This window comes from Panthera onca, chromosome C1 (assembly GCF_046562875.1).
Source record: "Panthera onca isolate mPanOnc1 chromosome C1, mPanOnc1 haplotype 2, whole genome shotgun sequence".
Lineage (NCBI taxonomy): Eukaryota > Metazoa > Chordata > Mammalia > Carnivora > Felidae > Panthera > Panthera onca.
The window spans coordinates 220,261,017-220,284,749 of record NC_138346.1 but is presented as its reverse complement, the minus strand read 5'-3'; the positions used below and the strand labels follow the sequence as shown (position 1 = coordinate 220,284,749).

At 56.8% G+C, this 23,733-nt stretch overlaps 1 protein-coding gene across 10 annotated transcripts in view; it reads right to left on the bottom strand.

Annotated features, from left to right (window-relative positions):
• Window positions 1–23,707, bottom strand: part of MORN1 (MORN repeat containing 1) — a 51,030-nt gene extending 27,323 nt beyond the window's left edge. For 3 of the 10 annotated variants that reach the window (XM_081796488.1, XM_081796491.1, XM_081796490.1), the window contains exons 1-8: window positions 23,510–23,704; window positions 22,839–22,910; window positions 20,390–20,488; window positions 19,783–19,893; window positions 18,511–18,601; window positions 17,906–17,993; window positions 9,880–9,976; window positions 8,580–8,690 (exon numbers count right to left, since the gene is read on the bottom strand). In XM_081796488.1, coding sequence (XP_081652614.1) covers window positions 8,580–8,690; window positions 9,880–9,976; window positions 17,906–17,993; window positions 18,511–18,601; window positions 19,783–19,893; window positions 20,390–20,488; window positions 22,839–22,910; window positions 23,510–23,582 — 742 coding nt within the window. In that variant the 5' untranslated portion in view covers window positions 23,583–23,704. Of the gene's footprint in view, window positions 1–8,579; window positions 8,691–9,879; window positions 9,977–17,905; window positions 17,994–18,510; window positions 18,602–19,782; window positions 19,894–20,389; window positions 20,489–22,838; window positions 22,911–23,509 lie in introns of all 10 variants that reach the window. The other 7 variants (XM_081796492.1, XM_081796495.1, XM_081796493.1 and 4 more) reach the window with 5 other exon arrangements.
• Between the last annotated feature and the right edge of the window lie 26 nt (window positions 23,708–23,733).

The window sequence follows — 23,733 nt, the reverse complement described above, 5'->3', positions numbered from 1 at the left end:
GCCTGGAGCCTGCTTCGGATTCTGTGTCTCCCTCTCTCTCTGCCCCTCCCCCTGCTTGCAACTCTGTTTCTCTGTCTCTCTCTCAAAAATAAACATTAAAAAATGTTAACAAAAATAAAAAATAAAACTGCTCAAACCAGTGATAAAGAGAAAATCTTACACCACCTCACACCTGTCAGAAAGGTTCACATTAACAACTCAGGCAACAACAGATGTTGGCGATGATGTGGAGAAACGGGAACCCTCTTGCACTGTTGGTGGGAAAGCAAACTGGTGCAGCCACTCTGGAAAACAGTATGGAGGTTCCTCAAATAGTTAAAAATAGAACCACCCTACGACCCAGCAATTGCACTACTAGGCATTTATCCAAGGGATACAGGTGTGCTGTTTCGAAGGGACACATGCACCCCAATGTTTATAGCAGCACCATCGACAATAGCCAAAGTATGGAAAGAGCCCAAATGTCCATCGTTGGATGAATGGATAAAGAAGATGTGGGATATACATACAATGGAATACTACCCAGCGATGACAAAGAATGAAATCTTGTCATTTGCAACAACCTGGATGCAACTAGAGGGTATTATGCTAAGCGAAATTAGAGAAAGACAAATATCATATGACTTCACTCTTATGAGTACTTTAAGACACAGATGAACATAAGGGAAGGGAAGCAAAAAGAATACAAAAACAGGGAGGGGGACAAAATATAAGAGACTCTTCAATATGGAGAATAAACAGAGGGTTACCGGAGGGGTTGTGGGAGGGGTGATGGGCTAAATGGGTAAGGGGCACTAAGGAATCTACTCCTGAAATTATTGTTGCACTATATGCTAACCAATTTGGATGTAAATTTTTAAAAATAAATTAAATTTAAAAAAAAAGAGAGAAAATCTAAAAGCAGCCAGGGAAAAAGCAAGTTTGTACAGAGAAAACACAGATAAAGATGACAGCAGACTTCTCTTTGGAAACAGCATAGACAAGAAGTCAATGGAATAGCACCCCTGTCCTGCTGGAGGGTAAACCAGAATTCTCTACCTGGTGAAAATATCTATGAGAAATGAAATCAAAGTCAAGATGTTTCCAGACATATGAAAGTGGAAAGAATTAATTACCAGAAAGCACATAGGACAACAAATGTTAAAGGCTGAGTCCTTCAGGCAGAAGAAAATGGTACCAGGTGGAATTCTGTATCTATAAGAAGGAATGGGGAGGACCAGAAAGGGTAACTACAGGGGCAAATTGATGAGATTTCCTTTTTTATTTGTTACGTATTCTTTGAAAGATAAACGACTGTTTAAACAAAAGTAATAACAATGTATTACGAAGTGTATTAAACATATGAATGTCAAACATATAAAAACAATAGCATAAAAATCGGGATTGCAGAAAAAGAAGTATATCCTATTGCAGAGTTCTTATGTTATATGTGACGTAGTATGGTATCACTCCAAAGCAGGCTGTGATAAGTTAAAGATGTAAATTGTGGTCCTTAAAGCAACCCCTAGAACAAAAAAAACAAGGAGTAAGAATTGATAAGCCAACAGAGGAGATAGGATGGGATCAGAAACAATACTCAACCCACAAAAGGTAGGAATAGAGTCTAAAGAGGGAAAAAACCAGCCAGGGCAAATAGAAAACAGTAAAGTTGGAAACTGGTATATAAATACATTAAACGTGAATGGAGTAAAAACTTCAATTAGAAGATAGATGTGGTTAGAACGAACTAAAAAGCAAGACCCAAATATATGTTGCCTACAGAAAGCACACTTTAAAGACTTTAGGTGAAAAGTAAAAGGCTGGATAAAGATACTCCATGCTGATATTAGTTAAGAGAAAGCTGGGGTCACTATATTCATAGTCATATTCCTACTTCATAGGAAGTAGATGCCAGAGCAATGACTATGCTAGGGCTGAAACAGGTAATTTTGGGGGTGCCTGGGTGGCTCAGTCAGTTAAGTGTCCGACTTCAGCTCAGGTCATGATCTCACTATTAGTGGGTTTGAGCCCGTGTCAGGCCCTGTGCTGACAGCTCAGGGCCTGGAGCCTGCTTCGGATTCTGTTTCTTCCTCTCTCTGCCCCTCCCCCACTCGTGCTCTGTCTCTGTCTCTCTCAAAAATAAATAAACATTAAAAAAAGAAAAAGGTAATTTTGCAATGATAAGGGGTCAAGTAATTAAATGCCATAAAAATCCTAAATGTTTATGCACCTAATAACAGAGCTCCAAAATACATGTGGCACAAAATGATAGAAACGAAATCAGAAATAGACAATTCTCAATTATAATCACAGATTTCAACATACCACAGTCAGTAATTGACAGAACAAGTGGACAGAAAATCAGCAAAGATATGGTAAATCTGAAGGGCAGTAACAGTAAAATCCACTTGATTGATATTTATAGAAGATATTTATAGATATTTATTTACAGATTGATATTTATTCTACCCAACAAGAGCAGAAATCATGCTCTTCTCAAAGTGTACCCGCAACATTTACCAAAACAGAACAAATTCTATGAAAAAAGTCTCGATACATTTAAAGGGATTCAAGATACACAAAGTGTGGCTCTAACCACATGGAATTAAGTCAGAAGTCAATTACGGAAAGATCTGAAAAATCTCCAAATATTTGGAAATGAAACAACACACTTCTAAATAACTCATGTGGCAAAGGGAAAACCAAGAGAAATAAGAAAGCATTCTGAACTGAATGAAAATGAATACACAACATGTCAAAATTCTTGGGATGCAGCTAAAGCAGTACTAAGGGGGAAAGGTATAGCAAACTCTCATACTAGCAAAGAAAGGTTTGAAATAAATGACCTTGGTTTCCATCTTAAAAACTAGAAAACAAGAGAGTGAATTAAACCCAAAGTAAGCAGAAGAAAGGAAATACTAAGATCATAATAGGAATTAATGAAACAGAAAACAGACAACAATAGAGAAATCGATGAAATCAGAAGTTGATTGTTTATCAGTGACACTGATAATCTGTAGCCAACTAGTCAGGCAAAACAGGAAGAAGACACCAATAATCCACAGCAGGAACAAAAGAGTGATATCAAGGCATTAAGTGGAGAATGAGGAAATATTAGGAACAAGCTTATGACAATAAATCTGACACCTTAGATGAACAAATATTCCTTCAAAGACGCAAAACACCCAAGTTTGTTAAAGAAGAAACATAGAACTTCGGGGCGCCTGGGTGGCTCAGTCGGTTGGGCGTCTGATTCTTGATTTCAGGTTAGGTCATGATCTCATGGTTCACGGGATCAAGCCCCAGTTGGGGCTCTGGGTTGACGGTGTGGAGCCTGCTTGGGATTCTCTCTCCCCATCTCTCTCTGCCCCTCCCCCACTGTCATGTGCTCTCTCAAAATAGATACACTTAAAAAAATAAAAAGAAGACACAGATAACCCCAATAACCATATATCTATTAATGACATTGAATTAGTAATTAAAAGACTTCCCACAAAGAAACTCCAGACCTCCATGGCCTTCATATTGAATTCTACCAAACATTTAAGAAAGAAATGAAATTATTCAACAAGACTCTTCCAGAAAATTGAAGAGGAAGTAATTTTCCCAGACTCATTCTACAAGGTCAGCATTACCCTGATACAAAAACCAGACAAAGATATTAAAAGAAAAAAAAAATTCAGGGCACCTGGCGGGCTCAGTCAGGGGAGCATGTGACTCTCGATCTCAGTGGTGTAAGTTCAAGTCTCATGTTGAGTGTAGAGATTACTTAAAAACAAACCTTAACAAGGAAAATAAAAAAAAATTCAAGACCACTATCCTTCATGAAAAGATATGCAAAAACTCTAAACAAAATTTTAGTAAATGGACTGTCTAGCTCATTCAAGGCCAGGAAAGAGCAGTCTTTCAACGAATAGTGATGGGACAACTAAACGTCCACATACAAAAGAATGTAGTTGGACCCCTGCCTCACACCACACAAAAAGATTAACTCTAAATGGATTATCGTTCTAATGTTTATTTATTTTTGAGAGAGACAGAGACAGAATGAGAGTGGGTTAGGGGCAGAGAGAGAGGGAGACACAGAATCCGAAGCAGGCTCCAGGCTCTGAGCTGTCAGCACAGAGCCCGACACGGGGCTTGAACGCACAAACCGTGAGATTGTGACCTGAGCTGAAGTCGGACGCTCAACCGACTGAGCCACTCAGGTGCCCCTAAATGGATTATCGTTCTAAATGCAAGAGCTAAAAATATAAAATTCTTAGAAGAAAATACGGGAGAAAATTTTCATGGCTCTGAGTTAAGCAGTCTTCTTAGATATGGAACCAACAGCATAACCAGCAAAAGAAAAAAGTACGAGTTGGACTTCACCAGAATGTAACACTTTTGTGTTCAAGGGACACCATCAAGAGACTGCAAGATAATCCATAAGATGGGAAAAAAACATTTGCAAATCAGATATTTAATAAGGGGACTTAGCTCCAACATAAAGAACTCTTTAAAAAAAAAATGTTTTATTGGGGCTCCTGAGTGGCTCAGTCAGTTAAGCATCTGATTCTTGGTTTCAGCTCAGGTCACGATCTCATGGTTTGAGAGTCTGAGTCCCTCATCAGGCTCTGTGCTGACAGTGTGGAGCCTGCTTGGGATTCTCCCTCCCACTCTCTCTCTGCCCCTTCCTGTTCTGTCTCTCTCAAAATAAATAAATAAATTTACAAACAGTTTTGTTTATTTTTGAGAGCGTGTGAGTGGGGGAGGGGCAGAGAGCGAGGGACAGAGGATCTGAAGCGGCTCTGTGCCGACAGCAGCGAGCCCAACGTGGGGCTTGATCCCACGGACCTGTGATATCATGAGCTGAGGCTCAAATCAATGGTCGGATACTGAACTGACTGAGCCACCCGGTCGCCCCCATAAAGAAGTCTTAATAACTCACAGTAAAAGGACAAGTTACCCGATTTTTTAAGTGGGCAATGAACAGGTATTTCTCCAAAGCAGATGTACGAATGGTCAATAAATACATGAAAAGATGCTCACATTCCTCCTTGTTAGGGATAATGCAAATCAGAACCACAAGGAGACACTGCTTCACACCCAGTAGGATGGCCGTGACCCAAACGACACACGATGAGAAGTGCTGGTGAGGGGGTCGAGCGACTAGAGGCCTCAGTCATTGCCGGTGGGGACATAAAATGTTGCAGTCGAAAGAAAGAAAACACATCCAGGCCGGAAAGAAAGAAGTAAAATTGGATGTTTTTGAAGATGACGTGATCCTCTCTATAGAAAATCCTAAGAAATCCTCAGAAAAAATAGCAGAACTAACAAGTGAGTCCAGCAAGGTCAAAGGATATCAGATCAATATTTAAAAATGAATTGTAGTCTAGGGGCATCTGGGTGGCTCAGTCAGTTAAGTATCTGACTCTGGATTTCGGCTCAGGTCATGATCTCGAGGTTCCTGAGTTCAAGCCCGGCATTGGGCTCTCACTGTCAGCACAGAGCCAGCTTTGGATCCTCTGTCCCCCTCTCTCTCTCTGCCCCTCCCCTGCTCATGCATTCTCGCTCTCAAAATAAATAAACATTAAAAAAAAAATCAATTGTAGTCTAGCAATTTCTGAAATGAAGATAAGAAAACAATTCCAGGGGCACCTGGGTGGCTCAGTGGGTCAGGCGGCTGACTCTTGATTTCAGCTCGGGTCATGATCCCAGGGTCGTGGGATCCAGCCCCAAGTCAGCTCTGCACTGAGTATGGAGCCTGCCTGGGGCTCTCTCTCTGCCTCTCCCCTGCTCGTGTGCGTTCTCTGTCTTTCTCTCTCAGATAAAATTTTAAAAAATTCCATTTACAATAGCATAAAAAGAACAAATATTACAAACGTATTAGTAAACAAATTATAATTATAAATTAAATAACCAGCAATAAGTTAGCATTTATTAATAAATCTAACAAAAGAAGTACAAGATTTGGACACTAAAAATTACAAGGCTCTGGTGAGAGAAAGTGGAGGCATGAATAAATGGGGAGAGGTTTCCTGCTGGTGACCTGGAGTGCTGTCAGGGGTGGTGCCTCCCGGCCAGAGTCCCTAACAACATCCCAGGAGGGTTTTTTTTCTTTTTTTCTTTTTTTGGCAGAAATTGACAAAGCTGATCCTAAAAAATTTATATGAAATACAAGGTTCCCAGGATAACCAAAACAATTTTGAAAAAGAAAAACCAAATTGGAGGAATCTCCAATTTCCAAACTCACTATGGGGCTACAATAATCAGGACCGTGTGGTGGCACAGGGGCAGACGCAGGAGCCAATGGCACGAAATAGAGAGTCCGGACATAAACCGTCATTCTTACAGTCAAGCAGTTCGCGACCCAGGTGCCGAGGCAATCCAGTGGGGAGGGGACAGTCTTTTCAGCACGTGGTGCTGTGACAGCTGGACAGCCACACGAAAAGAGATGAATTTAGAACTTGATCTCATCCACAAAAAGTAGCCGAAGACGGATGGCAGAAATCCAAGAGCAAAACTTTTCCCAGAAAACAGGAGAATATCTTTGTGTGCTTGGGTCAGGCTAGGAATTCCCACACAGGTTACCGATATTATGATCCACAAAGGAAAAAATGTACTCATTGGACTTCATCAAAATTAAAGCCCTTTGTACTTCAGAAGACAGCATTAAGAAAAATGATAAGCCACAGACTGAAACTATTTGCAAAGATGCATTTATAAAAAGACTCGTGTTCAGAATACGTCGGGAACTCCAATAACTCAAACCCAGAAGAGGAACAGCCTAATTTTAAAAAACAGGCAGCATGTTTGGATTAACATTTCTCTAGAGAAGATACACACGTGGCCAATAAACACACGGAAAGCTGCACCACCTCGTCAGCCGTGAACTGTGGGTCAGGACCGAGAGGGGCACCAAGATGGGGCGCCCCCGGACGCCCCCTCGGGCCGGCTGTGCACGCGCAGGGTGTGGGAAACCCAGCCCGGGCCCCGCCGACCGCGTTGTAAACGGTGCGGCCACTTTGGGACACGGCCTGAGGGTTTCTTTAAAAATTTACACGTAGATCTGCCACGTGACGCGGCGACCCCACTCGTGAGCGGATAACCGAGGGACAGAGCACACGGGCCACCCAAAAACTCGTACCGAGCACTGCCACGTGGGTGCACCCCAGCAGAGTGCGCCGGTCAGAAAAGCGGTGCAGATGTGAGGAGAGGGGTGGGGTGGGCAGGGGGCCGCAGGCAGGAGGTGCGAGGCACGGTCCGAAACCGACGGCGTGGCGCTGCTTGCCCGACTCCGGGAATTTGCTAAAGATCATCGAATCGCTTATAGCACAAAGATTTCACGCTATAAAAACGGCACCACGATAAAGCCGTGAAAATAAACCAGCTGTGGGGGCGTCTGGGAGGCTCAGCCCGTTAAGGGTCGGACCCTTGGTTTCAGCTCAGGTCCTGATCTCACGGTTCGTGGGTCCGACCCCCCACGTTGGGCTCTGCGCTGACAGCGTGGAGCCTGCTTGGGGTCCCCCCTCTTCTTCTCTCTCTGCCCGTCCCCTGCTGGTGCACAAGCGCACGCGCTCTCTCTCAAAATAAATAAACAGAACAAAATAAAATAAAATAAACCAGTTGTGACTGTCTTTGATCCGCGCCGCACACGGGGGCTTCCTGGTCGAAGCTCGCCGAACTCGGGCGAACTAACGGACGGTAGGAATCCCAGGCACGCATTTTAGTAGCGGTGGTCCTGCCCGGCCACGCACAGGGACCGGTGACCGTGCGGGGGCCCTCTCCGCACCGCGCCCTCTGCTCACGGGTCACGGCTGGGACCGGCTTTGGGAGGTCAGCTGGTCCACGCTGTGCGTTGCTGCCCCGCTGGGCCCCTCGAAAAGCAGCCCAGATGCCACAGGAGACCTGCCCTCCCCGATCACCCACGGAGGACAGGGGAACTCGCCCCCCGCAGACGCCAGCGGTGCGTAGAGTCACCCTTCCTCCTGTAAGACGAGCGGTGGCCGTGGGCACGCACAGAGCCACCCCACACGCGCACAACCACTGCACACGTGCACAACCATTGCACATACTCACAACCACCCCACACGCACACAACCACCCCACACGCACAACCACCCCACACGCGCACGATCACTGTACACGCGCACAACCATTGCACATGCACAACCACCCCACACGCTCACAACCACCGCACACGCGCACGATCACCACACACGCTCACAACCATTGCACACACACAGCTACCCCATGCATGCACAACCATTGAACACTCACAACCATTGCACACGTGCACAACCACCCCACACGCGCACAACCATTGCACACACACAACTACCCCATGCGTGCACAACCATTGCACGCGCACAACCACCCCACACGCACACAACCACCACACACGCTCACAACCACCGCACACACACACACACCCGCCACCTGGAGGCCTCGCGTGCCTACTGCCTGTCTGCCGAGGCTCCCGTGGCGAGGACCTCTGAACAAAGTATCTGCTGGTGTCCGGGTACCGGAAGCCACTCGTGGCATCTCGTCCCTAACCCTGAGAGCCCGGCACCTGTTTGTCCTTCCGAAAACGCAGTCGTCACCCTGCAGACACTCACTCTCGGCAACTTCCCCGCTGTCCTGCTGCAGCTGAACGTTCAAGTCGAAGGAAGACCCCCGGGCCACGTCCATCACCTCCGGACCCAGAATCACCATCCTCCTGGCTTGTGCTGGGCGACAAGCAGAGCGGAGCACGGGTGAGCGGGGCACAGGGGACGCCGCCCGCTGGAGCCCACACCCCCCACGCAGGCCCAGCAGCCTCGATTCCCAGAGCTCTGTGGGGAGAGGGTTATCACTCACCGCGGTCAATCTCCTGCAAGAGCCACCTGACCGAATGACCTGGGCAGTCACTAGAACGAGACTGTGACCCCGCCCTGAGGGTCAGCTGTGATTTTTAAGCAATTCCCACAAGTCCACTGAAGAGACTACAGAGGGCCACCAAACGGGGAAGGGCTGTAAGCAAGTGGCTCATCAGCATTTGGGTCTGTACACCGTGGAAGGTTCCGGCACATCCTCTGCTTGGTTGGGACTCAGGCCCTGCACTTCTCGTGTCTGAGTCAGGGGCTCCATGTGTGTGGACGAGGTGCTACGGCCACCTGCCGGGGAGCTGGCCTGGAGGGCGACCCACCCACAGGCTGGCCGCCACCTCCTGGATCTGCCGGGCGTCCTCTGGGGTCTGAGCGGCCGGAGACAGTGTTTTCAGCGTCTGCTTCCCCCTGAACCCCGAGCCCTTGGGGGCTGGGAAGGATCCGGGAGTCCTTCCAGGAGACTCCCCCTGACCTAGGCTGCCACTCCCCTTCACAGGACCTGAGCCCCCACCGAGGAGTCCTTCCTGGCCTGGCGGGCACCTGCCGCGGCCTCTCCCCTGCAGGGGGCCCTGGGGACCCACCTGAGGTCGCAGCTGCTCAGTTCTGAGTAAGCAGCTGCAGCCCATGACCCCTGGCCCCCGGGGTGGCACTTCTGTCCTGGAGTCTAACAGGAGGTCACCTGACCCGGCCAACAGAGGGAGGGGCCCCTGCAGGCCCTCTGTGCTCCAGTCACGGTGCAGAGAGTTTAGGGAGGGGGGCAGGTGCCCAGGGCCCTGCGGGCAGGGACCCTCTGAGGAGGGGGACCCTCCTGCTCACAGCGGGGCCATGGCTGTCCGAGGTCGGACTGGGGCCTCTGCCGGTCACGGTCACGAGCCCTTCCGAAACCCTACTGGAATGTGTTTCTCCTAAAGGGGCTGGGGTTCTAGATGAACTTCACCATCACCCCCAGACACCTCCTGACCCAACTCCCCTGTGCCGGTGCCTGGGGCCGCCTGAGGGAGAACTCACAAGAGGACCTTGCAACGCCGAGGGGGGTGGTGTGGGCACTTACCCGCCGGGTGGCCATTGATCCACATCCCGTGGTAGACGGCCCCAGAGCAGAGGGTCATCCTGCCCAGGCCGCTGAAGACGTCACCGTGCCACTGTCCCTGCAGAGACAGCCGTGTGCACTCAGAACCCACAGAGGGCACGTGTGATGCAGGGGGAGGGGGTGGCCGCGGGGTCCCGGGGACCCTTCGAGGGCGGGGAATCACGAGCTGCTGCTGTGTGGCCACGTTGCCCTGCGACTGAACTGTAAGAAGCCGTGAAGTTTGGGAGCAAGGACACGTGTACAAGATGCCAACGAAACACCAGCTCGGAAAGGGGGCCCTTTCGGCACAAAAACCTCTCGGTAAAGACACCGCATGTGTGCAGACCGGAGGGCTCCCTGACAACGGGCAGGCCCATCGAGGGGCCCGCTGAGTCCCCGCGGCGCACACCCCACTCTGCCGCCCTCACAATAAACCTTGCTTTCCGAACCACACGCACAACAGGGCAGGAGAATGAGAATTAGAGTGGCTACGTCCCTTCTGTGGGAAACTTCAAGGGCCTGCTGCTACTTTGTTTGACTACGAATTACTCCTTCTGGAAGAAAAGTCAGCCGAAGGCACGTTTGGTTCCACGCATCCTTCCGTGGGAGCTAATCGGGCTCCGCTCCCCCGCCCTGCCCTCCACCTGGGCTGGGCCGCGGTCGGTGCCCGTGTGGACGGTGTTGCCTACGGGCCCCGCGGGACACAGCGCAGCTGAGGCCGGCACCGGCCTCTCTCAGGCCCCCGGGAGGGGCCACGGGGCCATGGCAACGGCCCCCGGGGGCTGCGGCCCGGCACAGCTTGGACGCCCCAAACCTGGGAAGGAGCCTCCCGCGGGCGGCCTGGGGAACAGAGTCACCGAGCACCAGGGCTTTGGAGTCAAGTCACCGTGAGGGGTGGCGGTCCGACCACGGTTCACCCCTGGGCCGGGGCTCTGGACAGCGGGCAGCCCCCCGGGCACCCGGCAGGGGCGGCGACCCGACCGCCGCAGCCACAGGAGGGCCGGGGCTCCAGGTGGGCAGGGGCAGGCCGAGCCCAGCCGCGAGGCCTGGCTGTCCCTCCCGCCCGAGACCCAGACGGCAGAGTCGGCCTTGCGGCCGTTCCCGGTCTCCCGAGGCTGCACCTCGGGGATGCTCGGTGCACGCGGGGCTGAGGTCGCGTCCCCCAGGAAGTGGCCCCCGGGTGCAGGCGACGGGCCGGACCAAGCCCGCGGGCGCTGCTCTCTCGTCCTGGACTCGGGGCGGGAAGCCCACCCGGCAGCGGCAGGGGCGGCTCCGGAGACGCCCGTGAGCACCTAAGTGACCATCAGCGGGTGCCGAGCGCACAGGTACCCGCGTGGGGACGGGGGCGCGGACGCTTCCACCTACATACGTGTTCTGTGTGTACCTGCGGGCAAGTGTGTTGCGTGTCTGCCTGCGTGTGTGCGTGGCCGGGCGGCGGCGCTCTCTCACGGTGACGCGCGAGGTGATCTGGGCGGGAGCCAGCAGAGCAGCGGTCCCGGGCTGAGCTGTGGTCCGTGGGTCGAGGTCGGGGCAGCGCTGGGAGGGCAGGGTAGCTGCCCCCGGAGCCCCCGGTTGCTGTCTGCTTGCTGGGAAACCCTTCCCCTCACGACACCATCCCCAAACCTGACGAGTTACCAGCTTCAGCTCGGGCGACAGGACCCCTGGCTGGCCACACGAAAAGCCCACAGGAGCCACACCAGATCCACCGCCCCCAACAGAGGGGCGCCCTTGCGCCTGGAAACCTCTGGGCTTGGGCCCGGGGCCCGGCGGCAGCAGGTGACACAGTAGGATGTGGTCAGGCCCCAAGGAGGCCGGGGCAGGGGTGGTGGCCACAGGTGAGGGCTGCGTCTTGCAGAGCGACACCTCCCTGTGGGGCCCCGCGGCCTCCCTCGGCCTCGTCGCTCCAGCTCCCTCCGTCCCACCGACGCGAGAGCTGCTGTTTCTGTGCCCCCTTGTGCTCTGGGCAAGCCTGCTACCTGCCCTCACCCTGCAGTGCTCGTCCCTGTCCCTGGGCAGGCATGTGGGTCACCCCACCCTGCGGGGATGGGAGCAGGGCCCCTGGAGCCCAGCCATGTGCTCACGTGCCCTCCCAGGCGCCGGCCCCATGCCCGCACCTCCCTCTCTGGGCTCTAGATGCTCCCGCACACGGACCCAAACCCCGTAGCCCCGCCCCACCCACGGGGGCACCCGAGACTCCTGGAGGCAGGGGCCGCAGCTCCCACGGGTGGACACTCGTTGTAAATGCTTCCTGGCTCCCTCGGGGCTGCATCAGGGCCCAAATCGACACAGGCCGAAAGGCCCTCCAAATGGCGAGATGGCTGCTGAGCCAGTCGCCCGCGCCCGCCCACCTCACAGCCATTTCCGCCACGAGAGCCGCCGCCTCTCGTCCCCGCTCGCACTCCCGTCCACCAAGCCAAGCACCGGCGCAGCCTTGCCTGGGAAGCATCGGACTCTCGGGTCATTCCACACCCAGGGCCTCCGAGGAGGAGGGCGGCCCGTGGGCACAGGCGCCCCCGTCCCCCAGCGACCTTTAACTCGCCTGCTAGAACCTGAGCCCAGACCGCAGCTCCGGGGCAGCTGGGCTTCCGCGGCTTCAGTGCAGAACCACACCGGGACGAGCACGCTCGGGTGTGCAACGCAACTCAGCCAGCGTGGGACCTTTTCTAATTAATGTCATAAATCATACCTGTGAGAGCCCTGCCCTTTCTCCGCCGACTCACGCCCGAAGCACGAGTCACCCCTCCTACAACTGTCTCCTGGAGGAGGCTGGACCCCCACGAGGAGGGGCGAGTGCATTCCACCCGGGGTGGGGGCTCCCTCCGCCCAGGGAGCCGGCTGGCGCCCAGGCCGGGGCTGCTGCACGGTGGGAGCCATCCCGGGAGGAAGCGCGGGGCCTGTGTCCACACCACAAAGACCGAGGGAACGGGGTCCAGTGTTAGGAGACGGTCCCGCGGGACGACGGTGAGGCACGCCTGTCAGCCGCGGCTGCGGGACTCCCCTAGGGCCCCGAGGGTGCTGCTGTGGACTGGGCAGCTGGGCCCACCTCTGGGCGCCCAGGGCTCCACAGGATGGGACCCGCCTGTTTGGAGCCTCCCTGAACAGAGTGGGGCCAATGGGACGAGAGATTCCTGGCTTGTGCCCACAAGTGATGGGGATAAATTGTGTGAGACAAGCGCCTGACTCTCTTCTCATTTAAGGAAGCGCTCTGCTTAACCGATGCGACTTTTCTTTCGGAGGGAAAAGTTGCTGTGCTTTCATGGTTATCGCTTCCGTGCCGACCCCTCCCCCGTGCTCCCTGAATCTGCAGCCTGGCACACTGGCGGCCACTCAAAGAGGCATTCGCGGTCTCCCGTGCCATGCCAAACCTCGGAGCTGGAGCAGGTGACCACTTCCTTTGAGGTCACGGGTTCGCAGACCAGGTCGGGGTGGCCGGGGTCAGGTCACATATGAGGAAATGGCTGCGGGCCACCTGCCCGGGCCCCGCGACTGTCCAGGAGCCCTGGTGTCCCCAGCTTGCGGGGCGGCCTGCAGGGGACACCGCACAGGCTGGCACGACGGTGGCATGGGTGTGCGCCCCACTCTCGTCTCCCGAACACCAGGGTCACAGGGTGTCATGTTTGACCTCCATGACCTTGCTGTAAGTTCCCGGGATCTCACGGTGTCAGCTGTGGCTCTCGCTGCCTGCCCGCGTCCGTTTCTGAGGTCTGTGGACATCTGAACCTCACGTGGAGCCTGTAGCCTGGCGTTGGCCTCCGCGAAGGCTCCGGCAGCCCAGACCCTCCTCCCACACGTGCTCGAAAAGGCCCAGATGCCTCTTCTGTCCTGCGTGCAGCGCCCCCCGGGGTCACGGCCCCACATCCCTGGACTGCGAGGGGGGGTGTGGGGACACAAAGGCCCCCGGCGCTCCTGCAGACGCGGGGGAGCCGCCAGCAGGTGAAGACACACATAAGGCCGGCCACCTGCTCCCTGCGGCAGGCAGGTGCACCGACCAGCAGGCCTCCCTCTGGGAGAGCCAGCACGGAAACACGGCCAATGTGCACGGACAGCCCGGAAGCCAGCAGCTGCCGGTGGGGACCACGCCGCAGCCGCACAGGTAGGGAGCGCTAGGCTGTGCGAACAGCTCGGGCCTGCTTCCACTCCGCGGGAACGCGGCTCGCCCCCACGGCGCTATCGGCCCCCAGGCCCCGTCCGCTATTGTGCACGGCACCCACACTGGTTGGGGCAGATTTTCCGGAACAGAGAAGGACAGATGCTGGTGGGAAAGTAATGTGGCACAGCCGCCGTGGGAACCGTGAGGAGTTCCTCGCACATCCAGCAGTGAGTTACCCCGCGGTCCAGAAGTCCCCGTGGTGGGTCCACGGCCGCAGAGCCGGGCGCAGGCCCTGTGAGGGCTGGGCGCCCACCCACGCGCACGGCAGCAGGCGCTCGAGGAGCCGAGGGGTGGGAGCCACCCCGGTGCCCGCCGACGGAGGCACGAACACGACGTGGTCCCTCCGCGCCGTGGAGGATCATCCGGCCCTAAAGAGGGAGGAACACAGATGCCCTCGGGGGCACCGTGCTCCGTGACAGCGGCCCGTCCCCACAGGACAGACCCCGTAGGACTCCGGGGACGCGCAGTACACGCGGGGGTCAAATCCACAGAGAGAGTGGCGGGGTGGGCGCCAGTGTTTCGTGGGGCGGAGCGTCCGTTTGGGAAGGTGGAAGGTTCTGGAAATGGGCGGCGGGGACAGCCGCGCAACTGTGTGAACGTGCTTGATACCTCCGAACTTCACGCTTGGTGGTTAAGACGGTACGTTTCAGGTCAGGGGTATCTCACGAGATACACAGATCGTTTTCAAGAGGGCCGACTCCTTCCCTGCGAGGGCCCAGGGGGTCGCCCACACCCTCACGGGAGACGCGCCTTGGGGTGGCGCCCCGCTCCCTGCGGCGGCTCCGTGTCTACCGATCACCGGGTGACTCCCGATGCCCGGAGGTCAGAGGTCGGGCGGGAGGTGTCCCTACACCCGGAGAGGCCCGCGCCTTCCTCATCGGCCAGGCCCGGCGCCAGACCGTGCGAGGACTCTGTGGCGGTCCGAAAGGCGTCCTGGCAGCTGCGAGTGAGGGCCCTGAGGCCGCCCTGTGGCTGCAGCCTGATCCCACCCCCTCCTGGACGCGGCCCTCCTCCTTTGGCCCCGTCCGTCCGTCTGTCCGCACGGCCAGCTGGAAGCCAGCTTAGAAAGGGGCTGGAGGGCAGAGGACGGACCCCAGCGCCGGCCCTCCCTCCGGGACCCGTGTGCCACTCGGGTCGTCAGGTCAGCGCCTGGACCGCAGGGGAGGTGGCTGCTCGTGTCCCTGCCATCACGTGCGGATGGGGGCTGCCCAAATGGACACCGCCCAGCACGATGGAGGATGGGTGTCCCAGCAGCACTTGGAGCTGCAGGGGGCAGGCGGAGTGTCCGAGGTTCTTGGGCAGAAGGCTCCAGAAGGTTGAGACGCTGCCCAGCAAAAGGAAATGGAGAGACACAAGTCTGCATCCCGGGGAGACGCGGCCTGGAGGGACCCGGCTTCCACCTCCACTCATTTGAGGCGCCCCACGCCGAGGACACGCCATCTCCCTCAAGGGCGTGCGTCCCGAGGTCTGCAGGCTGGGATGGTGTGGCCGGAGACACCACGGGGCGACTGTCCAGGCAAACACCTCCTCACTCTGGACGAGGCAGCCTGGCCATCGGGAGCTGCAGCCCAGGGCGGTTCTGTCGGAGACCCGGCTCCCGGCCCGCAAGTCGGAACAAGATGTCTCCCGAGTGGGAGAAGCCCCTGGCAGGCCTGCCGAGGCCACGCTGCTGGCAGGGCTGGGCTGCCCCCTGGTGGATCGCCCGGCAGGCGTCCCGGGTCAGCCCGGGGAGCGGGGGGCTGCTGCCCGTCCCCTCCTGGCTGAGCCTCGACTTGCAGGGGAGGCCTGAGCGGGGCCCAGGTGGGCAGCCACAGCCCCGAAGGGAGGCCATGCAGGCGGCGGAGGGTCCAAGGGCCAGAAAAGCCTCCAGAAACAGGGAAGTGCTGGGGGCTCTAAAGAGCGTGTTGCCCTGTCCTCTGGCCCTGTGCGGCCGTGGGGAGCCTGACCCGGGTCCTAGGCTGTGCCGGCTGCCCCCGAATGTCACAGGGATGTGAGGGAGCCCGGGCTCCAAGCCAGGACTCCCTGATGTGGGAGGCCTCCTCTGGGCCTGTGAACTCAACAAGGCCCTTGAACTACAAGATGGGCAGAACTGAGGCGAGGGCTGAGGACAGAGCCTGGTGCCTGTGGCGAGAGGCCTAGGTGCCAAGTGGCAGATTCTGGTGTCCCCCAGCCTGGGGTGTGGCCGTGCACATTTGTGGAGATGACTCCAGGGGGGGCGAGGACCCTGGGAGGAGGGCCTGCCCTGCGTTTCTCTTCCCTTGCAGCTCTGGAGAATTGAGGCGGACGATCTGTGGCCCCGTAAGGACGGCTGGCCGGACGTCCCCTCGTGGAGAAACAGCAGGTCACAGCAGCACCTGCAAATGGGCGCGGTGCAAACCACCAAGCACACCGGCCCAGGCCGGCAGCGCAGCAGCAACGTGGAGTGGGGCCCCTCGAGCACAGGGGGCGCTGGCCTGGGTGCGGTCTTACAGGGGCAGATCTTGCTTCACGAGCAGGGAAGGCAGCCGTGTGGGGCTTCCCGCACTACAGGCCGGCGTCCGGGCACCCCCGCCCCTGCCCCAGCCACTCCGTCTCCACCCCGGGCCGGGGACCATTTTATGGCCTCTCAGCCCCAGAGCCACCCTTCTTGGCCGCCTTTGTGGGGCGGAAGCCGGACCCCTTGAGGTCTCTGTCGGCCGGCTGGTGTGCCGCTTCGTCAGCAGAGGGCGCTGCAGGGGCAGCCGCGAGCAGCAGCACCTGGGCTCCCAGAGCCGGGTTTAGTGGGCGTGTCACAACCACGACGACAGCTCCATCGGTCTTGAAGCCCCCGTGCGCGCCACGACTCTCCCTGCCCGAACCAGGTCCCGGGTCCATCTTTGGGGGCGTCTCCGGGGCCACCCGTGCATCTGCTTTTACCCCACCTAGCGCTGCACAGCCTCTCGCCAGCTGCCCGTGTCCACGTTCACGCACTTGTGTGGTTTGTCCCCCAGCGGGACTCGGCTCTGGGCACCACTGCCACCTGACAGTCCCGAAGCCGAGGGTCCTTGCTTCTCCTCTGGCCTTTGCTTCAACAGCCAAGCTGTCAGCACGGCCGCGTCTTCACCTCCGAAACGTCCTGATGCTGTTCTCTGCGCCCCATCGCCTCTCCTGACGGTGGCTCCGATTAAGAGCCAGGCGGGCCTCTCCCACAGAAACCAGAGCGTCACCCCTCCGGCCCTTCCCGAGACGCTCGGAACACATCCCACCCCGCTGAGGCTCCAGGGCCTCCCAAGCCGGCCTGCCATACCCTCTTCCTCCCGCCCGCACACGAGGACACATCAGGGAAGACGGCCGGGCCCCTGGCCACCCAGCTGCCTGCAGACCCAGCGGGGCCCCTCATCCAGTCTGGCCGCCGACCGGAGATACGCATTCCTGGCTCTGCCCGCTTTGCTCCCGGCCGGGCATGCGGGCCAGTGTCCATAAAAAAAAAGAATGATGAATTCTGGGGTCTTGATGCGGTCTTTGGATCTGCCTGGGTCTCTCTCCCCCACCCCTCGTAGTGAGTAGCCCCCCTGTCAAACCCGAGGGGCAGTGCCTGCAGCGGTGAGGGGGGACGGGCCTCCTCGTCCGCTTCCGCGCGTTATCGGTGGGGGCACCCCTCACCAAAACCCGCTTCGCCCGCACCGAGGGCATCCTCAAGGGACTGAGAAATTTCATCTCATTTCCACAGGCGACAGTGCGGGTTATGGCACCTCGGGAGCCAGTCAGGAAAGGTACTGGCCGGGGCCCTTCACCGCAGCCCTCCGGGCCCCTGCTGGGGGCGGGTAGTAGCACTGACACGCGCCGGAACACTCCGGAGGCCAGCACAGAGGGCCTGGGTCCCGCCAGGTCCCCAGATACCTCATAGGTGGAGCCGTCGGCACAACACAGCACCCCGTGCCCCTGACGCTGGTCCCGGACCCAGTCGCCTTCGTACTCGTCACCGTTCCTGGGGACACAAACACAGGGGCTGCCGTCAGCCTGGGGAGAGCCAGGTGGCGGCGCTGACTCAGACCGGCTCCTCCGACCGGGGCTCAGCAAGCGCCACCGGGACGGAGGCGAAAATAGGCTCTGAGCAGATGGCGTGAGCTCCTGCCTCGCCGGGGCCTGCTGCGGGCGGGGGGGTGGCGGGGGGCTGTGGCCTTGGCGCCCGCTCGCCTGGCCCCCCAGGTGAGTGAGACTTGGAGAGGCTACCGGAGAAGCGGGGGGGGGGGGGGGGGGGACCTGCGCGGAGCCGCGGCCGCCGGATTTAAAGGCAGGCAGGCAGGCAGGCAGGCCTGCTGCCGTGGAAGCCTTGGCTCGTCCTCCGGCCAGGGCCCCGCACCCGCCTCCCGGGACGTCTTCTCTCCTGCACACCCCGTGAGCGATGTCCGTAACTGAGAGAACGGTCAGAATCCTACCAAGAACTCAGACCGAACCTCGTGGACCGGCGCTGGGGGCCGGGGACAGACGGGTGGCGTACTCACCGGAAGACCATGTGTCCTTGGCCGTGTCGCTGGTTGTCGTGGAACCACCCCCAGTAGGCTTGTCCGTCCCGGTCCACCAGACGCCCGTATCCTAGGGAGTGAGCCCAGGCACCCAGTGTCACCTCTTGCGTCCTGCCAGGTGGACCTACATCCCTGAAGGGGCTTTGCGGGCCTCCTGAGGGCGGGTGGGTCGGGAAGAAAGCTGGGGTCGGCGGGGCCCCGGGAGCCAGGCCGTCCTCCCAGGCCAGGGCCGTGGGGGCAGGAAGGGCAGATTCGATTTAGGGTGGCCCCAGCGGCCACCCAATGGAAGTGGCTCTGGGGTCCGGCTCTCGAAGGTCCTGAGTGAGGGTGGGAGGGTGTCACTTAAGGACCCCAGCCCCCCCCCCCCCCCCCCCCGGAGTCTGAGGCCGGAGTGCCTGCTGTGTGGCGGGGCCCACACCATGGCCTGGCCACTGCAGGTGTGCACGTGAGCCTGTGGGAAAGCCGCCCCTCACAGACATAACAGCAGGGCTGGGCCCCGAGTAACAGACTCAGAGGCCCTCGGCCTAGAGGCCAGAGGACGCGCTCGTGAGGACAGGGCTTCACTGTGTCGTTCGGGACAGCTCGGGAATGCGTGCGGACACCGCGAAGGCGCCATCGGACCTCGCGGCCTCTTGGCCCGGTTCTGGGTGCTGGTCTTCCAGAGCAGCGAGCGCTCTGGTCTTTGGGCCTCGGGGGCACGCACACCACCCCCAACCGCCCCCTCGGGGCAGAGTCTGCTTCCCCCCAAGCGTGGCCTCTTGACTCGCTCTGTGAGCAGCGTGACCTCGGAGGGCCTGCACCTCCTCGCCCCCCAGGAGCCCCGAGGCTTTTAGGCCAGGAGGGCCCGGGAGCTACCAGCCCCGCTCGAGTGCTGTCACTGCGGCTGGAGGGGAGACCCCACGTGAGTGCGGAAGCTTTCCCCGCAGGGCCGGGCCAGATCGCTGACGCCTGGGGTTGTGGGCAAACAATTAAGTCGCGGTTGTCTTTAGCCACTGGACTTAAACCACAGTGGTGGTTAACCGACGCACGACCCTTGTCACGGCCACAGCACACGGGGTCCCCGGGCCACGGCCCCCACACGGAACTGGGGGAAAGGCTCCCGGGCCCGGGTGCATGTCAGGCTCCCTGCGCAAGCTCAGATTCCTGAGCCCACGCGGGCCCCCCGAGTCAGATCTTGGTGAGGGGTGCTGGTGTCCAGGGCTCCCCACACAGCTCCCTGCCACACTCAGGGGGTTCTGGTGGCCGTCAGACCTTCTCTCACGCCGTGGGAGAGCTCCCCTTCGTAACATCCACCAGCTCTGTACGTCACGACGCCACGTCCTTGAGGTTCTCCCAAAACAAACTGTCCCGAATAGGTGTTCCCTGGGGCAGAGGAGGAGGGGCACAGGCATCCAGGGTTAGAGCTGTTGCCTGTGTCCTTGGTGGGTCAACAGTCAGACCCTCCTGTCCCCAGTCAGTGGCGGCAGGCACCGTTTATTCGCCTTGGCTGACGAGACAAGGTATTACCGTAGGGGTGTCGGTTCCCTCCCCTCCTCGCCTGTGGGAGCAGACCTGTCCTAGGACGACCCTCTCTGTGGCATCCGTGAGCCCAAGGGAAAGGCCTCTCTGGGTCAGTCTGTGGAGTAACCTTCCCTCCCAGAGAAGCGGCCACCAGGCTTGCCTGCGAGGGTCTGAGCTCCTGGAGCCGTGGCTGCCCCTGCCCCAGGGGACGCTCTGCTGACTCAGGACACCTGACGGAAACCAGGAGCCCACATTTCACAGTCGGAGGGGCCTTCTGCCGCCGGAAGCCAGGTACAACTTAGAGCAGATGGCTTATGAGGGAGGAGTTAGCATGCCCGCACCTGTCCCCACCGCTAACCTGATGAGGCCCAGATCCGGCAGCCTTCCCCCGTGATCTCCCCGTCCGTGAACTCGCCTTCGTAATAGCCCCCATCTTTAAACAGCAGCTTCCCCCGACCTGGGGAAAGATCAGGATGTGAAGTCAGACGGAAGTCGCAGTGACTGCTGGCACACGTGTGTGGCCGGGCTCGTTTCTCAGAGGGAGGCGCGAGGCCTTGAGGCTCTCAGGTCTCTGGCTCCGTCTCTGGTCCCACACCTGCTCTCTGCAAACTCACCCACATACACGCTTATCAACAGAAATGTTTCTGCAACATTACGAACACCCACTATCTCAGCCAGGATGACTGCAGAGCCATCGAAGTGCAGAGGAGATCCCACTCCGGCCTCTTCAGTGGGGACGCTATGGTCACCTGGCCTCCATCAGCACTGGGGACGAAGGGGAGTCTGTGACGCAGGGCAGCACTCAAGAAAACATTTAAAAAAGGGGAACTGGGGTGTCTGGCTAGCTCAGTCAGAGAAGTGTGTAACTTTCGTTTTATTTATTTATTTATTTATAGCAGAAAAAAAAATCTGATGTTTTATGAGATATGTATTAGTGTTCTTCCATAACAAATTATTACAAATGGAGTGCTAAGACAACAGAAACTTATTATCTCACAGTTCTGTAGGCACAGGCCAGAATTACAAAATCAAGGTGTAGATAGGGTTGGCTCCTTCTACAGCCTCTGAAGGAAAATCCGTTCCATACTTCTCCCTTAGCATTTTGCCAGCAATCCTTGACCTTTCTTGGCTTACTGATGCACCCCTCCGGTTTATATTTCTGTCTTATATTGCCTTGTCCTCTGTGTGATCTCTCCTTTTCTTCTCTTATGAGGAAACTCATCTTTGGATTTAGGATTCAACTTACTCCAGGATGATCTCATCTTGAAATTATTCACAATCATACCTGTAATGGCTTTTTCTTTTTTTTTTTCTTCAATATATGAAATTTATTGTCAAATTGGTTTCCATACAACACCCAGTGCTCATCCCAAAAGGTGCCCTCCTCAATACCCATCACCCACCCTCCCCTCCCTCCCACTCCCCATCAACCCTCAGTTTGTTATCAGTTTTTAAGAGTCTCTTATGCTTTGGCTCTCTCCCACTCTAACCTCTTTTTTTTTTTTTCCTTCCCCTTCCCCATGGGTTTCTGTTAAGTTTCTCAGGATCCACATAAGAGTGAAAACATATGGTATCTGTCTTTCTCTGTATGGCTTATTTCACTTAGCATAACACTCTCCAGTTCCATCCACGTTGCTACAAAAGGCCATATTTCTTTCTCGTTGCCACGTAGTACTCCATTGTGCATATAAACCACAATTTCTTTATCCATTCATCAGTTGATGGCCATTTAGGCTCTTTCCAGAATTTGGCTGTTGTTGAGAGTGCTGCTATAAACATTGGGGTACAAGTGCCCCTATGCATCAGTACTCCTGTATCCCTTGGACGTTTTATTTTTTGAGAGACCGAGAGAGACAGAGCACGAGCAGGGGAGGAGCAGAGAGAGGGAGACACAGAATCCCAAGCAGGCTCCAGGCTCTGAGCTGTCAGCACAGAGCCCGACGTGGGGCTCAAACCCATGAATGGGAGATCATAACCTGAGCCGAAGTCAGATGCTCAACCGACTGAGCCACCCAGGTGCCCTGTGTGTAACTCTTGATCTCAGGGTTGTGAGTTTGAGCCCCACATTGGGGTAGGAGTTACTTAAATAAATTAAAAAAAAAAAAAAAAAACTTAAAAAAAAATAAAAGGGGGAACCATGAGGTCTTAAGACACATGCCTCCCTGCCCGGCCTCGAGGAAGAGAAGCAAAGATTTCAGACAAAAGCAAAAAATGTCTTGTGTGACAATGACACAAGTCAAAAGGTTAAAAATATAGAAAACACTAACAGCCAGTAGACACAAAAAGAACTCATATAAAAAAATTCCAAAAGACCAGTTCTCCAGGAGAAAAACGGGCAGAGGATATGAGAAGGCGGAATCCCCAGACAGACATGCCCGTGAACATAAATGCTTAAATGCAGGAAAGTCTGGGTCCACCTCTGGGGAGGACGCCCCCACCTCTTACTCGGCACTTTCTCTTCTCTAATGCTGAGGTGTTTTTGTTTGTTTGTTTTCAAAACTAGGTAATTTTCTTGATCGTCAAAAGTAAACCATGAAGGCAATTTTCACATTGGCCAAGACAGATGAAAACCCTGGGGAGGATTTTACACTTGTGGCTTCCCCTGCCCAGGGTGCCCCAGAGCCTGCCAGCAGGCGTTGGCGGAGGGGTCTCTCAGGGCCCTGCAGGGACTTTCCTCGACTCTCATGACAGGGAGCGTGGGGCCCAGCAATGCTGCTCCTGCAACCACCTGCCCGCCCAGGCACCCCAGGAAATGGGCTGTCGGTGCAAGGTGGCAAGCGTGGGAGTGGGCCACAGATATTTCTTACCATGTTTCTTTCCTCCTTTCCATTCTCCTTCATATCGAAAGAAAGAATTCGGGTACACGTAGACACCATAACCTGATTGTTGGAAAGCAAATGGACGTGTGAGCACGTGGTGACACAGGTGACCCCGGTGACAATCAACAGACACTAGAGAGGGATGGTCTCTGGGCCCTGAGGGGAGTGTGCAGGATGCGTGCACAGGGTCCTTGAGAGGCTGCGGCCTGGGGAGGGTCTGGGAGACAGCTGCTGGGGGAAGGTGAGGTACAGGGTTGAGGGGAAGGGGCCAGCCCCGCCATTCCTCTGCACGAACGCACCAGGGTCCTCTGGTCCCCTCGGGACAGAGCCCACATTTACACCTGAGGGGTCCTGCCAGCAGCTGCAACCCTCCAGTTCCCCACCAGCCCCGTTTCCACCGCGCAACCTGGACTCCTGCACCTGCCGTAAAGAGGCCCAGGCTCCACCTGAACTACCTGAAGATGGTTCTTCTCATCTACGAGCAGCTCCCGCCAGCCTCGGAACCGCGCGTCCAGGGCCGGGCCCGGGACCCCTCCCACTCGCGGGGGTCCCCCCCTCCCAGGCTCGGGACACCGGGGCTTCCCCGGGGTTGTCGGCTGGGACCCTGGCGTCTCCCTCCCGCCGCGCACGGAGGCCCGGTCCCGGCCTACAGCCATTACCGTCCCGCGGCGGCCTCGGTGGGTCCCGGTGAGGCAGGCTGGAGCTCGGGCTCCCATGGCCGGCGGCTGCCATCTTGCCGCTTGGGGTTTCCTTAGCAACCAGCAAAGCTCTCTTCCATTGGCTCGTGGGCCAGCCTCTGGGCGATAGCAATCTCTGGACTGGAGTTGTGCAGGCCCGGAGCACCCCCCCCCCCCCCAGGCGCCCCCGGACGCAAATACGCATG